Source organism: Acromyrmex echinatior, chromosome 2 (genome assembly GCF_024713525.1).
Source record: "Acromyrmex echinatior isolate Ae372 chromosome 2, ASM2471352v2, whole genome shotgun sequence".
NCBI classification, from domain to species: Eukaryota; Metazoa; Arthropoda; class Insecta; order Hymenoptera; family Formicidae; genus Acromyrmex; species Acromyrmex echinatior.
The window spans coordinates 4021236-4038577 of record NC_141853.1 but is presented as its reverse complement, the minus strand read 5'-3'; the positions used below and the strand labels follow the sequence as shown (position 1 = coordinate 4038577).

At 30.0% G+C, this 17342-nt stretch overlaps 1 protein-coding gene and 1 pseudogene across 3 annotated transcripts in view; one reads left to right on the top strand and one right to left on the bottom strand.

The window, feature by feature from the left end:
- fng (Fringe glycosyltransferase) overlaps positions 1 to 17342 on the bottom strand; it is a 118122-nt gene that overhangs the window by 987 nt on the left and 99793 nt on the right. For 2 of the 3 annotated variants that reach the window (XR_015544265.1, XR_015544266.1), the window contains exons 8-9: positions 16715 to 16800; positions 13528 to 13684 (exon numbers count right to left, since the gene is read on the bottom strand). Coding sequence is in view for 1 of the 3 variants with exons in the window: in XM_087403529.1 (XP_087259655.1) it covers positions 13627 to 13684; positions 16715 to 16800 (144 nt within the window). In the remaining 2 variants the exon portion in view is untranslated. Of the gene's footprint in view, positions 1 to 5752; positions 13685 to 16714; positions 16801 to 17342 lie in introns of those variants that run through there. The other variant, XM_087403529.1, reaches the window with a different exon arrangement.
- Positions 4371 to 5948, top strand: LOC147910412 (uncharacterized; annotated as a pseudogene).

The window sequence follows — 17342 nt, the reverse complement described above, 5'->3', positions numbered from 1 at the left end:
ACAAAGATTGACAGAATCCTTCTAATAATGTATATATATATGCATAATCTGTACAAAATCTTATAATACAACATATAGCTCCTCTCGCTTCCCAACTGATTACTTATTCGTTTTCCAGAAGAAACGACTAATAGTACGAACCATTTGCTTTCAAAGTAGCGTAAATTAAATTTTATAAATCTTGCTAAAATTAATATATAAATATTACTGTATATCGCATCAATATTCATAAGATATTAAATAACTCACACTACGTTGAAAACAAACTTATAAATACAATATTGCACACATATCTATTACATCGGTCATAAATATCTTAATAAAGTATCTACAACAATGCTGAAAGAGTGACGTTGAAAGATATATATATATATAAAACCGCTCAAAAGTATTTGCTCACTCTATCTTCTTTTACCATATTAAATAAAGGAGAGCAAATTTCAATTTTTCTTTTAATCTTCCAGATTAAACTCTCTCAATAATAGGTTTTTTTCGCATTACTTGAAATCTCCAAAGTTTTTAATTATTACACTTAAAATGAGATAAATATATATTCGGATATTGAAAAGAAAGAAAGTGAAGATGCTGAGTACAAAAAAGTGCATACCAAAGACCTAATAATACTTGGTGATTCAAAATTTTATAGATATATATAAAGAGAATATAATAGAATTAAAACGGAATAAAAAACGGTATAAAAAAAGCGTGTAAAAAAATGATACAAAAATTGAAATAGATAAATACTTTTGCGCGGTAGTGTATACATGTACGATTAAACTCTGCACGCATTAAATATCACATTACGTACAGCTGTCTGTCTTTTTACAAAAGGACTAGTTTATTTTTTTTTTGCATCGACGGAACCGTCAACAAACTATAATTATCTAACGTATGTACAATTTCTGTATAGTATTGCACAGATGCAGCTGTCTTGTACACTTATGTGCGTGCTGATATAACTACTAATGTTTAATAATGTGTGTTTTACAATGTATTCTCCAGTCAAGGAATTATATCTCTATTTCATTGTTTTTTGTATCTTCTCACGCACATATATATAAAATACAAAACGTCAATGGCAAATATTTTTTTAAAATCTTAACTCTGTAGTCATATCATTGTAATTTTTTTTTATAACATTTCAGAAAAAAAGAAAAAATATAAAATATAAATTTGTTTCGTAAGTAACATATAGTTTTATTAACTTTACAAAAAAAAATACAATAAAAGCTTGCCACTGTCGTCTTGTAATTACAATTAAAACGGATAATAATTACAATTTCCATAGAGTTTAAAATGGTCATAGAATATTGAAAAATTTTTTTAAAAACTATTCCCAGAGTAAGATCACATAAATTTTTGAATTTAAGTAAAGCCTTTAATTTTTTTGATATTTAATAATATATTTAATTGTATAATAAATGACACTGTAATTACTATAGGGATGCATCGGATATCCGAAAAGTCGGGACATCGAGTAGTTGCGTGCATAGCACTCTCGACTCGTGACTTTCCGATCCGGATTCGATCCCAGGCGCCAATTTCTCATTTGTGTCATTATTGTTGGAAGCGAGTTCTGATTGGCTGTTACTTTTCCGCTTTTCTATCAAAGTGTGAATGCGTCCTTAATGACACCATCGTTGTATGCACGGAACTATTATTTAATATAGCCGCTATTTACGCAAATAAAAAAACTCGTTTTACTTATAAAATACATTCAATAGAAATATACAAAAAATAATATGTGATCTTACTACTTTTTCATTAATTTCCAAAAATTTCATAGAATGATTACTGATATCCGGTATTATCCGGTAATTTTTTGCTATCCGACCGGATAGTCGAATATCATTAGAATCCGAGAATATATCCGGTTAAAATTTTAGATTATTAAATTGTTGACTTTTTATACAAATGTTCTATAAATAAGTATGTACATTCATAATGCTATAATGTGTTGTTGCAAAATTACAAGTTTTTTCTGTAAGTTTTTTTTTTTTTTTTTTTTAGAAAGTATTGTCCCGGAATCCGATCGGATATATCTGGAAAATATCGGATATTCGACTCAAAAAATTACCTTCCCAGATATCTGATATTACATTTTTTTATCCGATATCCGGTAATTTTACAATCCCTAATAATTACAATAAGTAAAAAATCATTTAACAATCTTTCCTATCGATATCGCATTTAAATAGATTAACTTAAATCTAATGATTGGTAATTCAGAAGTACATAAAAAAAAACAATTGCTCATGCAATTAAAGTTTGTGTTCTAAACATTAAACGTAAAGATGATGGTCCGGCTTACATTGTTAAATTTATGGAAGATATATTTATTATGTAAATGTATTATTAAGAATCCAAAAGACTACAAAAAAGATGACTTAGATCCAACTGAAGATATTGGTCCGTATTCAGAATGCGCTAACGATGTTAGCGCGCTAACGTGCTATAATTTACGTTACTCATAGAATTTTAGAGATAAAAACGCGCTTTTATCGATAAAAGTGCATTCTGAATACGAGCTTATCTTTTTAATACAGAAAGAGTTAGTCCGAGTTATCAAGGAAGATAAAATTGACAATTGAGATTGAAATGACTGTGTTTTTACACATCAAGACATATTTTGAAAGACATTTAACATTTTTATAAAGTTGGTTTCATTATTCATATTCATTTTTATTCATTTTCTCAAATTTTAGAACGAAGTTCCCTCTAATCTTTTTGATATAACGAGCTTTTTAAATAATCTCTATTCGGGTTTTAGTTCTTTCAGATCTAATATTATGGGTAATATAATAATTCTAAGAAAACTATAAAATTTATATTAAATATTTTTATCAACATAAAAGATTACGACCAGAGGACTCCCACGATTTTTTCTTTTACAAAGATCTGGAGATCTTTGTTCAAATTATGAGAGATAGTTACGAGTAACAGACAAATTCAGCTGTTAAAAAGTAATAAAATTTTCTTTTTCACGAAGAATTAAGTGAAGAATCTAGTATATCTCCTCGTAATTGTCGCTCATAAGAAAATAGAATTCACGTGCACGGACAGCGGGATGTCCTGAGTGAACCTTCAGAAGATTTTAGTTGGCAGTCAGTTTATTAAAAAGTTATGAACAAAAAAACTTTGAAAAATATCTGTTTCAGTAACTGCTCTTTAAAAAATTATGAGCAATAGGAGTTTAATATAATTTGCACCTACTTAAAAGAATCTTGAAATGAGAAGGAATAATAAATATTAACTGAAATATTAATATCGATGTAGAAGGACATGATTTTATGATAGTATTCGTCATACATATTTTGTTTGCTTCTATCGATACTCAAGCTTTCGCTGACATTCAGTAGTATTGTGTCATTGATAACACATCATGCGTCTGTACGAGTTTTTGGCAATTTGTAACGATAATACTGCTCTTATTGAATTTTTAATTGCAAAAGATGCATCTTTAAAGATGAAGTAAATTGTCCAATGTAAATCAAAAGTAAAACTCACGCGAGATTTTGCTAATTTGAAATATCACTGCCATGCCGTGTATTATAAACAAATTCATAACAAGAAAAGACGCAAAATGTGTTTCCCCTGCAAAGGGGCGCACAATTCTCACCTCCGACTCTCATCCCCCCCTCCCCCCTGCTTTAGGGGCGCACGATTCTCATCTACGATTCTCTTACCTCTTTGCAGAGGGGAGGAGGGGAGTCGGAGGTAAGAGTCGTGCGCCCCTTTGCAGGAGGTGAGTGAAAGTCGCTTCGTATTGAAAGCCTATGTAGAATAATGTTTGGTATTGCACATACAGCAGAATTGATGCAGAAATAATGCTTATCTTTCAAACTTTTTTTGTTCATAATTTTTTAATAAACAGTGACCGCTAAAACCTTCTGAAGGTCATTCAGGATTATAACAATATATGTCAAGATCATCGGCGCGGTCCCTTAATTATTCAAATTTCGAAATTCCAGGCTTTTTTACATTTTCCTCCGACTTTTCCCGGTTTTCCCGGTTTTTCAGGTCTATGGCAACCTTGGATTTCCACGAATTTGCGATCATGAAATCGAGAATTAACCCAGAGGTATTCAGTTGTCTCATGTCGACACCGCACTTGTGCTTTTCTTCATGCACTCTTCGCGCATAAATTTAAGGAAAATCGTCGTAAAGTTAAACATGACACTTGCCTACACAGATTCCCCTAAACTTTCCTCTGCCAAAAACGTACTCCAAGTCTTAATCAATTCTAGAGCCAGAAAAGTTCCACTAATAATTAACAAAAAAATCTATTCCAATCCTCCAAAGAAATTCCATTAATTCCGAACCCGACTTATCAAAAGAGATTCCTATATAGATTTCCTATATAAATCGCGGTTTTTTTAGGTTTCAGATTTTTCTCAGATTTTTCCAAGAGTTCTCAAGAAATTGAGAGCCAGAGTTCTCAAAAAATTTTTGTAAAAAATACATACATTGAAGCTCCTAAGATAACTTAGAAATCGTCTTACTCCTCTCAGACATTGCTAGGAAACGGGATCAGCATTTCCTGAACACCCAAAAATGTATTGATACAGCTATAGCTGTACTGGGCAGTCTTCGCTCATTGATCCTCCAAGTGAGGGCGTAGAAGAAGAGGTCTTCACAGATTTCTTGAGCCACACAGGTCAGATTCTGACAGATGTTTTTTATAAACAATCGATCGTACGTACATCACACCACAGTTGAATAGGAATATCAAACTTATTTTGTTGATATTATGACGTCTAATGAGTGACTATATGGAAATGATTTAAAAAAGAAAGTTAAAGATGGGAAAGAGGTCGAAAAAGCAGTGCAGGAATAAAAGAGAAAAATACTCAGAAAATCGCCTCCAAATATTGGCGTCAGAGAAACTTAAAATTCCCACCTGCGAGATACTGGCAGGTGGATTATTCTCAAAGGAAATGACACTTCAACTTCAAGAAGTCATATCAAACTCCCTAGTTGACTCCAGCGAAATAGGCGACTTAGGCGACGACCCAATCATCATCAAAGAAATAACTCAGATAGAGGAAACAGCAGGATGACTATTCGTAAATAATATAAAAAATAAGCATAAAAACCACAAGTTGCTATAAGCGATATATTATGTATTAAAAATTCATAATCTTCAAAATTATAAAACATATACGTTTCGGCCACTATCTGGCCATCTTCAGTATGTCGTGTAACATAAAATTAATAAATAATTAATAATTAAATTTACGTATAACAAATGTACGTATAATTACGTATAATGAAAATTTGTCTGATGTTAAATTACTTGTAGATTGTTAATTGATGTTAGTTAACAAATTATTGAAAGTTTTTTCACGAGTCTCTAAGCTCAACGCAACGCTCGATTTCTTGTCAATTCTATTTAAAAACTATATATTATATTAACTAATCTATTTGTAAATAGATGGAAGCAAACAAAAACTCAAGCATTAACGATCACCGATCAGCGAGCGTGACAATATTCAAGAAACCTTCCCAGCGACGTTGGAAAGATAAGCAAAAACATAGACACTGCCTGATCCAATAAAATTTACTTGACAAAGATTACAAACATGTAGACAAAATTCTAAATGTTTATACACGATCAGTTCTAGTAAATACAAAATCTAAATGCAGATCATATCTTGTAGATATAAAAATTCGTATTTCCAAATGCAAGTTGAAGGGTGTTTTCTCTAACAACAGGAAGTTAATAAAATAAATGTAGGATGACAAGCGTAGCTTTTAATTTTTTTTTTTGTTATACCATAAAATTTAAATAAATACTGTCTAGATGAGAGAACGCATATTCAAGTAATAAAAGAGAAATCGGTGATTGAAAAAAAAAAGAAAATAAGAAAATTCGAATAAATCAAATCATTTGAAAGGGACGATGAGCAAGACCTCCTCTCTTCAAAAATGAAGATGATTGAACTAAACCTGCCAAGTGACAATAAATCCGAAACCCTTAGAACGGTCATCCTGTCATTATCATAGCTCGGGACTTTTATGTCGACATGATTATAGGAGAATCGGTGCAAGAAATTCTTAAAACAAAAACTCAAGTCACCGACATTATAAAAACTGCTTTCAGTTATCAAAATTTTGTTCCAATGTGTCACTTAATCAAGAAGGATATTTGGATGATAATTAGTTCATTAGAATTATCCAATCACATATATCTTTGACAAATTGGTCAATTCCAATCATCGATTAAAGTTAATCGGAGTTGATCGAAGTGATCCTGAATGGAAGAATCATCAACGAGTCTGCGATGGGACTTTTAAATGAGTATACTACCTTAATTAAACAAAGAAAGAAAATGTAAATTTTAAAAACACAAAATTTAATGAAACTTATTCTAATGATATTGGCTGGACCGCTTTCGAGAACGCCAGGGCGAGGAAAATCGCCTCTGGCAGAGGGAACTACAGCGGCAAGGGTACCGTGTCGTCATGACGACCTTCGTCATCGGCGCCCTCGACTCGTGGGATTCGGGGAATGAGGCGGTCTTGAGACTGTTACGGGTTGGCACCTAATACGCAGCAATGATGCGACGTCTTATCATCTCGGATACCATTCGCTGGTCACGAGACATCTATGTGAAGCATGTGTTCGACATCCGCCAGTACCTTGCTCCTTCCCGTCCCTCTGGGGATCTTCCCGCGACAGCCTAGTCAACAGTTCGTCGACGCTGGCTTGCCGAGGAAAGAAATATACAGGATGCGGCGCGTTGCGTTTCGTACGTTACGAGTGTCGCGTAAGTTATTTTGTGTTTTGTCTTGGCCTCCCCTTTTTAAATCTAGCAGGAGAGAGTGGTCTAATGTCCAACTATAATATATTCATTAATCTGTGATCATGGCGCTATTCGCCTACTGTGATATATTTTCTTTTATTTTTGTAAGTTTTATATATAATGACTGTTGGACGAGGCCCCTCTCTGCTGGTTTTATCTATTTATTTATTATTTACTCGGTTTTACTTCTGTAACCTTTTTTGTTTCTAGCTTTACTATTTTTATCTCTACCTCTTTCCTATCTTTTTTCTCTTCTTTCTTTATTTTTCTAGCAGGTCCTATATACTTTATTCCTTTTATATTCTTTTAGTCTTTTATTTATTTATTAATTTTACTTATCTTTTCTCTGTTTGTGGAACTGATTGTTCGAGTGTGAATGCCGCGTTTTAAGAAAATTTTTGTTTTTTTAGGCGAATGTGAATGAGCACGATTTACAAAATTAATTTTATTTATTTAGAATTTATTGCCGTGCGCGATCCTCCGGGACTTTTATATTTTGACACTTCTGTGATATCCCGAAGCCGCTCATGTATTATGATAACATATCTCCCCGGTTTGCGTGCTGGGGACATGAAATATTCTGTGATATTTTTGCGCAAGCTGGGAGACTTGTCCCTCAGCCTCTTAGTTGTGCATATGTGTAGTGGAATAGTAAAGCATGTTGTACAAGTGCTTTGCGTATTCTTTGTTTAATTTGTTGTCTTATATATTGTATATCCCACCTGTTTAGGATATACGCATTTTTAACGAGCGGGATTTATGCCCAAAGCATACAAAGCCCATGTGGGGGGGGAGGGCCTTTTGTCTCCCGCAATATATTTATTGTTTGCGCGCGGCCTAACCATTTATATTCTGTATTATCCCAGAGGGGAAGTGTTCCCTCTGAGGAAGATTTTTGATGAAATAAAAGCGAGCTAATTCTAAACCTTTTTTACCCGATCCACAGATTGCGTCAACTTCAAAATCCACTAAATCCAAAATTATATCCTAAATATCGAAAAACCTAAAGTCTTAAAAATCATATTACCCAACCTATATTATCAACAAGAACAAAACAAATAAATAGAAATAAAATTAAGTCAACAGTCTGGGGCCGTATTCTGTACACGCCTACCGACAATTGTCGTTAGTGGGTCAACAAACGTCGATAATTCTAGTAAATGCGATTCTGTATCACCGCTAACGACAAATATTTATCGTTCATGAACGATATATTGTATTCAGGAACGACAAGTGTCGTTATTCTTAACGAGACCCTCTATACGTGACGATAACTCTATACCGACAACATTTTTAACGAATACTGATAAAATCTTGTAAAGTGTAAGAAATCTATATTACAAATTACATGTAAATCAGGCAGTAACCTTGCAAAAACGAATTAACAAAGTGCCTACAAGTGCCTACATCTCTTCATACCTTATAAAAAATAATTCATATATAGTATGTTCTATAATATTACAATGTATTTGTTACATTATTTTAAACAATTATAAACATATAAATAAAGACATGAGTATTAAAATATATGCTTAATTATTGTCTTCCACTGTTTCGTTGTCTTTCCGGGTCCAGGAGATAGTGAATTTAAAAATGTTCCTGATTCTTCCCATTGTCATGATGGATTCTACCTTCTTTAGTTAAAAATTTCCCTGCAGCGAATTTCGAATGAATTTCCATATATTTAATTAACTCTTCACTGGGTTTGCGTAGCTCGAAACGCACGAGATTTTTTCGTACTAATAAATTAAGAATATGTATGATAATAAAAATATAACAAATATAATAAGTAGAGGAGAGAGAGAGAGAGAAAGAAAACACAATTTATATTATACATAATCTACATAATTCATATATATTATTGATATATAATCACGTATTAACTATACATAATTATATACAATATATACAGGATGGGGGGAGAAGTATGGAAATATTAGAATATTTATATTCTAATTCTATTTATTAGTTACGTATAAAAAATTTATTAAAAAAGATCAATGTATCAACTGTCCCCTATTATTAATAAGTGATAATAATAAGTAGTAATAATAGTTATAAGTAGTATTATATAATTATTTGTAATTATATATGTATATAATTTTACATGGATCTTTTTTTCCCAGGTATATATATATATATATATATATATATATATATATAGAAATTAATACATACTTTCTTTGGGAAACCATTTCAAATATTAATTTTATATATGATAACTTCTAATATATAATTTTATTATAGATATTATAATCTATAATTTCTCTGTATTTATCTCATTCCCGCATAATTTTTCTTCTTTTAAAACTATAATGCTATTAGTTGAGAAACATTGTTTTAACATTTTTCTGTGCCTGTACTTTATCGATAAAGTCGTACCGACCGCTTGCAACGATATGTGTCGGTAGTGACGGTGTACAGAATGATTCGACGATGTGTATCGGTCATGCAAGCGACAGACGTCGTTATTATACCGAACCGACAGTTGTCAGTAGGCATGTACAGAATACAGTCCCTGAAAGTATTAAAAGAAAACCAGGAAGATAAAAGCAAAAATTTCTTTTTCAAATTTTATTGTTAATTATAACTTTATATTTTCTATTGGGAAAAATACTGTTACTTCTAAAATTTTACACCAAATAGAGATTATTTTACAAGAAATTTAATTTTCAATAAAAAAGTTGAAAATTTTATTTTCAATCGCCTATATTGAGATCAGTATCATTGTGTGACGCCTGAAGAATACTCGGGTGAGAATCCGAACACATCCAAAATGTGTTCAATAATAATAGGATAAGATATAGATTAGTTAACTTATAACATTTTAATTGCATTTAAAAATAATAATAATTATCTATTATCTATATTATCTATTATCTTACTTTCACTAATATCTTGCCTAACCCTTCCCTCATATTTGTATTTAATTCTTCATTAAATTCCTCCTACTAAATTTTCAATTCTTAAAGTAAATACTTTACACTTTAATTTCGAATTAAATTATTATTATAATTTTATAATAATTTAAGAATTTTCTTTCTTAACCTGAACTAAATAAGATACAAATAAAAAAATTATTTTAATTTTATCATTTTATTATTATTAAATTTTATTTATATTAAATTAATTTTTTAACTAAAAATAGAGGTATATTATATTATATTCTTGAGGCTTCCACGAGTGCTTTCTATATAAAGATTATGCGTTTCGCGAGTTTCCTCCAGATCCATCCTTGGAAAAAGGCTACTCCTCACTCGGACTGCAAGATTCACGAAACGTTGGCATTCCAAGAATGGATCTGGAGGAAACTCGCGAAACATATAATCTTTATAGAAGTATATTACTGTTAATAATATCATTGAATCCAATCTTTTCTAGTTGAAGTAATTGGGAGTAACAGTAGTGAATCAATCATAGTCGAAGAGGAGAGGATACTCAACTATGATTAGTCGGTTTCTATTACTTAACACTTACTTCTTAATCCTACGCCTACTGCTACCCTTTGTAGTAGGGCCTTTGTAGTAGAGCCACTCGGCGGCGCTCAATATCATTTTCGCTATCATCTGAGATGAATGTGATTTTACTACCACGAGTGCTGTGTTGTAAATCGTGAGTGTAAACATTATCACCGAGGAGATGCCATTAAAGGCGGTCGGCGCTGGAATAAGAAACTAATAATACGGTATTAAATTTCCGAAGAATAAGGCCTCCGAAAGACTAGTCACGCGGATAAAGAAAGAATCAAGATTACTTGCAAAGAGAACACCAGAAAGCACGTTTACATATAAAAGAAAAGATATTCAAAGATTAATTCCGAGGCAAACCAAATTTCATTAGACGACCCAGAGCTATAAACAATTTGCGAGGATGAATTTGAAGGTATCCAGAGGTCATACAGGGAGTTGAAACCATTTTCTAAGTACAAGGGGAGATCCCTTCGTAAAGCCTTTTCTATTCGAGATCAAATAGAGTGCGACCGTAAGTTTTACATAAGTTCCGAATCAATATCATTCCTAAAACGATCACAACCTAACCGAAATCTGATAAATTGCTCAAAATATCCCGAAAATTTTCGAATTTAGAGTGAATATCTATAGTTGGAATTTTATTGACAGTGTCGAAAATGTGATACGTAGTTCACATCATTTTGTAAAAATGATGTTGGTACCATTAACATACGGTGGCTTTCGCCTATCACGCAAAAAAAGGCCGCCATGGCCTCTCTCAAGTCTCAGATTTCTCTCTACTGTGTACCATCGCTAGTTAGCCGTTAGTGCTGATATATTTATAAAATTTATTTAATGCTCGAAATATTTATTTTATATTGTTTTTAAATCTTGGTTAGAAATTGCAAGTGATGAGAAATTGACAAGAGGTCCTTGCTTCATAGTAAAGCAATTTTGAAACTCAAAACACGGTTTTTTAAATATTTTCAAAAATTTGAGAATTAAATCAATTGGTAAATCATCAATTGGTTTTTATTTTATTCATCCATGCTGCCATTATATAGAAAATATATGTTCAATATTTTTTATATTCACCCGTGTTTCAAATAAGTAATTATATAAACAGGAAAAATTTTGTGAATATGTTTTGTATGTTTTGAAGGAGAATTAAATAACCATTACTTTAGTTAGAAGAGAAAATATCTTTGAATGAATTGTGATATAATATAATTATAATAATTTCATTTAAGAGGAATTTAAATTATTTGGATTGTGATAGGAAGATTCGTCAATAAGATATATATATACTTAGATTTCGTTATATAAATATTAAAGATAGTACCATTTGGATTAAGTAAATAATAAAAATAGTATCAAAAATTGATGAGAAATCTCAAAAATGAGATTTCATGTTTTCGGGGAAAAATGTGGGAAAATATTAGAAAATCTTAGAGAAATATTAGAGAAAATTTTTCATATTACATAATTACTTATAAATTATTGATATGAGAAATTATTAGAAATATAAAAATTTATAAGAAAAATTTTTACACGAACGTTCTATAATTTTTACAGGAACATTCCTATAAATTCAGAATCTGGAAGTAAAAAAGATATAAACGTAGATTTTAATTCAGACAAAACATATTAATAATATGAAAAATAATAGTATAATAATATAACTAATACAAAAATTGAAATAAGGTAAGAACAAAAAGAAGAAGAAGAATCTATGAAAGCAATTATTGCAGAAGCAAATAAATATATATAAAAATTTATATCAAGACTACACTATTGTAAATAACAATACGAATAAATAAATAAAATAAATAAATAGAAGTATATAAGACGTTTTGAAAGAAATTAATGAGATTTTACAAGTCAATCTTTTGTCAAGTGACGCGGTAATATCATGATGCTGAGTCGCATTTAATAAAAATCATACTCAACGAATTTTGACGAATCCGGGCATATCAAGTTTTTGCTTCATTATGATTCCGTTCATTATTTTAACTCTGTTTTATAAAATATCAGCAATTGTATGAAAAGGCAATAATGAGTTTGAAGTTAAAAATTTTTAGACATTTTTTTTATATCTATTGAACTAATTATAAACGATCTCATTAATTTTTGAAAAGTTTCAACATACATTTTTAAAAAGGTTTTTTAAGGCTCTGAAATTGTAAAAAATTTGTAAAAAATACTTTACAAATACAACAATATAAATAAAGTGTTCATCACATTTACATTGAAGTTTAATTGCTAGCAATAATTATAATAAAAATTATGGAAAATTCTACTTTTATTACACTTTATGGCCTTGGCGCGTCCATTTAAGGTCGTCCGATTAAACTAAAATTTGGCAGGTACTAAAATTTCATAGAATGATACAGTTTCAGGGGAGCCGAAATAAATTTCAAAGTTGAAAAAGATGGACCACCTTAATGTACAATTTATTCCTATGTATTATACAATCGCATACTAAGCTATATAATTTTTTCAATATCATTTCTAAAATGGTCAACCTAATCAAAATTTGATGTAAATCTCACAAAATAATCAGAAAAATCTCAAATTTAGTGGATATCTATAATGACTATGAAATCATTTGACTTGCTAAAATCCGAGCTCACATCCTATCCAGTTTTAAGACTTTACCGACCGAATTTGCCTACTGAGTTACACACTAATGCGAGTACCGTTATTTTATCGACATTTTCAAGAAATTTTCAAACAAAAAAGATTATTAAAAAAAAAGTGTTAAATTGAGATTTTTTTAAAAATTTTTCTTTTTCTTTGAACCTCGAATATATATCTATATATATATATATATATATATATATATATATATATATCTCGAAGTTTCTTAATTTTATCGATTTTTACACATTACGGGTTTGTTCCTTGATCAATTCTCCATCAATTGAAAAAAAATTAATTAAAATATATCCATTTTTACGGAAGTTATGGTAATAAATATGAATAGGGTTTCAGGGACCCCAGAGTGTACATCTAGGAAACAAAAAAATGTGTACACCTAAAGTTAAAAAATATTTTAGAGTTTTGACTTAGATCAATTTCGTTAATATAAATCGATCAATAATTTCCTCCTTGGTAAAATCGGACAAACTTGTAAAATATATTAAAGATATGTAAAATATATAAAAAATGAACAAAATATCTTCGAAAATATCTATTCGAAAAATAAACAAAATATTTTTGAATTTCTATTCGAAAATATCTTGTTATTATTAACTCAATTATACTGCTTACCGTACATCGATCTTCCGTTTTTCATTGAGAATAAATTTATCCCTAATAGCGAGAGATCAGTTTTCTAGTTTGTTCTTCATTCATCGTATGCGATCTTCATCATCTATGCGGACAATAAGGAATATGTGGAAACAGATGACAGTGGATGGATTTGAATCTGAAACAAAATGAAACATAGATATGTATTAACGAGGATATAAATCTTATCTCAACTTTATTACACTGTTTTAAAGTACAATTATAAATATAGAAGCGTTTGTATTTTTAAAATATTATACATTAAGTGATATAAATCTAATTGTAAACGACAAAATGAAAATTTTTAATAAAATTGTGTAATTTATGGAGATTATTTTTAGCGCTTATTTATAAAATAATTGCTAATTATGCCAAATTAAATCTACATCATTGCTATTACATTAACATAATTCTCATTTAGAATTAGTATCTATTTACTATAATAATATCTATTCACTTCATAATATTAATATTAAGCTTAACATATTAGTTTCTAAAATCTTTATTCTATTAATAATTCTCTATCGTCTGATTGATTATTTCGCTGTCTATGCATGAGCTACATACTAGTATTTTTTTTTTCAACTGAAATACCAATTACTTTAGTTACAGAACGTTCCCGTTCATCAATGTTTATCCAACCAATGATATACAGAAAAACTTAAACAGCAAAATGTAAGTAATAAGTAAATCAACATTTTGAATTTGCTACTTCTTATGTTACTGTCTTACGTTTTCTATTGTGAATAACCGATTACTGCTTATGCTTTATATTTTTCTGTGTGTTATTAACTTTAAATTACGACACATGAAAAAACTTAAACAATAAAACGTAAGCAGTAAACAAATGATCATTTTAAATTTACTTCTCTGCCTATGTTATTTTTTGCCTTACTGTGATTGACCGATTAAGACTGTTGCACACATTTTCCATAAAACTGATATATTAGACGCAATCATAAGCTTGTTGCGACAGTCAATCTGAAGCATTGATTTTAAAATGCAAACTTCGGATTGGCTGTTGCAACAATCTTGTGATCTACTTGCGTTTAATGTAAAACTAACTTAATAGTAATGCCCGGTTTACACGGTGCAAGTTGGCGTGTAAATTGATAGTGTCAGTAACTGAAACTTAGTTACTGACTTTGTGTAAACAAATTGGCCAAGTTACTTGTGCAAGTTAGGCATAACTGGCAAGGTCAGTTACTTCGAATATTTTTGTTCTACTGTCCATCAATTTTTCTCCACTACGCAAATAGGCTAGCTACTAGCCCTTTGTGAACACACAAATCAATCAGTATGGCCGATAACTGCCCAAACACTATGTAATAGAGAACCTATAGCTGAATTAATTAGTTCGGTTTGAATTAACTACTATTGACTTATTGGCAAGTAGCTCGCACCGTGTAAATCGAGTTTAACGTAATGTGTGGTTGGAGTACTACATTAAGTTTCGCGGTAATATCAATGTCATACAATGACATTGCAATAATGATGTTTTGCTACAAATGTAGATACGACTTTAGGATATGCGGCGCTTGTTACAATATTAATACGATTCAAAATTAGAAAAATTAGTATGATAAAATTAGTATGATAAAAATAAAAAAATTTATAACGTTGATATAACTTTGATAAGCCTTTAGCAGCATACTTAGCACGGATTTATATATTGATATTTCCATTATTTTGATTTTATAAGAATAAAAAAATCCAGATTTCTTTTCATTATGTTAGATAATGCAAAGATAGGCTAGTTAAACGATATGCGATATTTATAACAAATTTTTCAATGAAATCTTAAATTTTGATGTAATATTATGTAAATTGAACAGTAAATTTTTCAGGTATATCCAACTATGACAAATGCCATTATGTATTTTATATATATACACATCACACAGACGAGGTAAAAATAAAAAAATAAGCGAACTTTTTGAATTATTCGGCAACGGAGCGTCCTAGTGAAGTGCGATTTGCAGCATTACAAATGTCATTCAGGAAAAACGACAAAAAGAAAAAAAACATGATTTATCCGCGTTTTATTGGTTATAATGCAAACTGTTAATACATTATTAGCGGTTCATTTCGATTCTTTCCTTATTCACAAACTTCATTTATTTCTCACTAAATAAAAAACCTGGCAAATATTTACGATACGAAAAATTTACGTCAATAAGGAAATTAAGCGGTCTTTTTCGCTCGATAAAAATAAAGAAAGACAAAAATTAGAAAAACGCGTTTGTAAAAAGTCGCAATTATTGTAAAGTCAATTAAAACTTATGAGAACACGCTGTAATGTCGTTCTCATAATTATTCATTTCCTTTTCGTCTTTTACCGATGCCAATTACACAGAAAACATGAGGCATTTCGCGCATGTACATTAATGCAAATTGCAGATGTCTACACTTAAAATGCACGATCATTGCAAAACGATTTACTCGCGCGTGTAAACATGGAATCACTTAAAAAAGATCGACAGAGAAAGCGAATTAATTTAACTCCATTATTTGCAAGTAGAGTAAACATGGTTTCGCAAATTTCAAAAGATATTCATTTCGTAATTTGTAATTTAGAGTAAAAATTATCCTAAGTGTTGTGTGTGTGTGTGTATGTATATTATATGTTTTCAGTTTATTCTCAATGTAATAAATCCTTTCCAACTACACAAAACTTTCCAACTACTTTTCGTGTCTCTATGGGCAAAACCAATCAAATTTAGTAACTTTGCATGCAAGCTGCGTAATTCATTTATAATGATATAATTTTTTCCAATGGAACAACGCAAAGTTAAAAAAATAAATCTTGCAATATTTATTTGCGATATTATAAGATTTCCTTGTAGAGACAATGAAAATATTTTAATTCAGTTATCTCTTCCAAAAAGTTTTCTTATTTGTCTGATATTTTATACGAACACTTTACGTGAAGTTAATAATTAGACGCAATTAAAGCTTTGATGTAACATCACAGAGGAGCTCGCAGAAAGTTTAAAAAGAAACAGAAAATTAATATGGATAGAATTTTGTCATAAATTTTAAATGTTTGTATTTTACATAAACTATCAGTAAATTAATAGTATGAATCAATTAAATATCAAAAATGAAAATATTTTCATGTTGAAAAAAGTTAAAGTACATGGAAGGAAAATGAAATTTCAAGTATTACCTCTTTGGATCATCCTTCATATCGAAACCATCTATCTTTAGAATATTCCATTCGTCTCTCGGTCCCTTAGAATAACTAAAGGAAACCTGAAAAATAAAAAAAAGAATAGTTTGATTCAATAAGTCACAAAAGCTTTTTTATCATCAGAAAAAAATTGTATATTCGAAGAAACTATGTAACGTCATTGATATGATGTTACTCGTAAAAACGACATCGTTTATTTGATATATCATATATACATATGTATATACTAGTTTCTGCGAAATCTGATATCAGTAATATACTGATGATGAAAAAGAATACTTTTTGTATCAGCACTTTGCTTACGCTGATTATACAATTACTTACACGTAACTTGATCTGTACATTGTAACTCGATCTTCACGCATGCATTATATTACAATTAGCTAATAATTTATAAATAATTTATTGTAAAAAAACGCGAGTTTAAAAAACAAAAATAATTTCTAACTTATCAAATATACGATAGGTAATAGGTTCAAAAATGAGATTTTTGTTTTGAATAAAATAATTTAATTTCGATGAAAATTTTTATCAAGTTTTTAAAAATAATATCAATAAATGTCAAAATTAAGTCTTCTTCCTCTCTCTCTCTCTTTCTGATTTC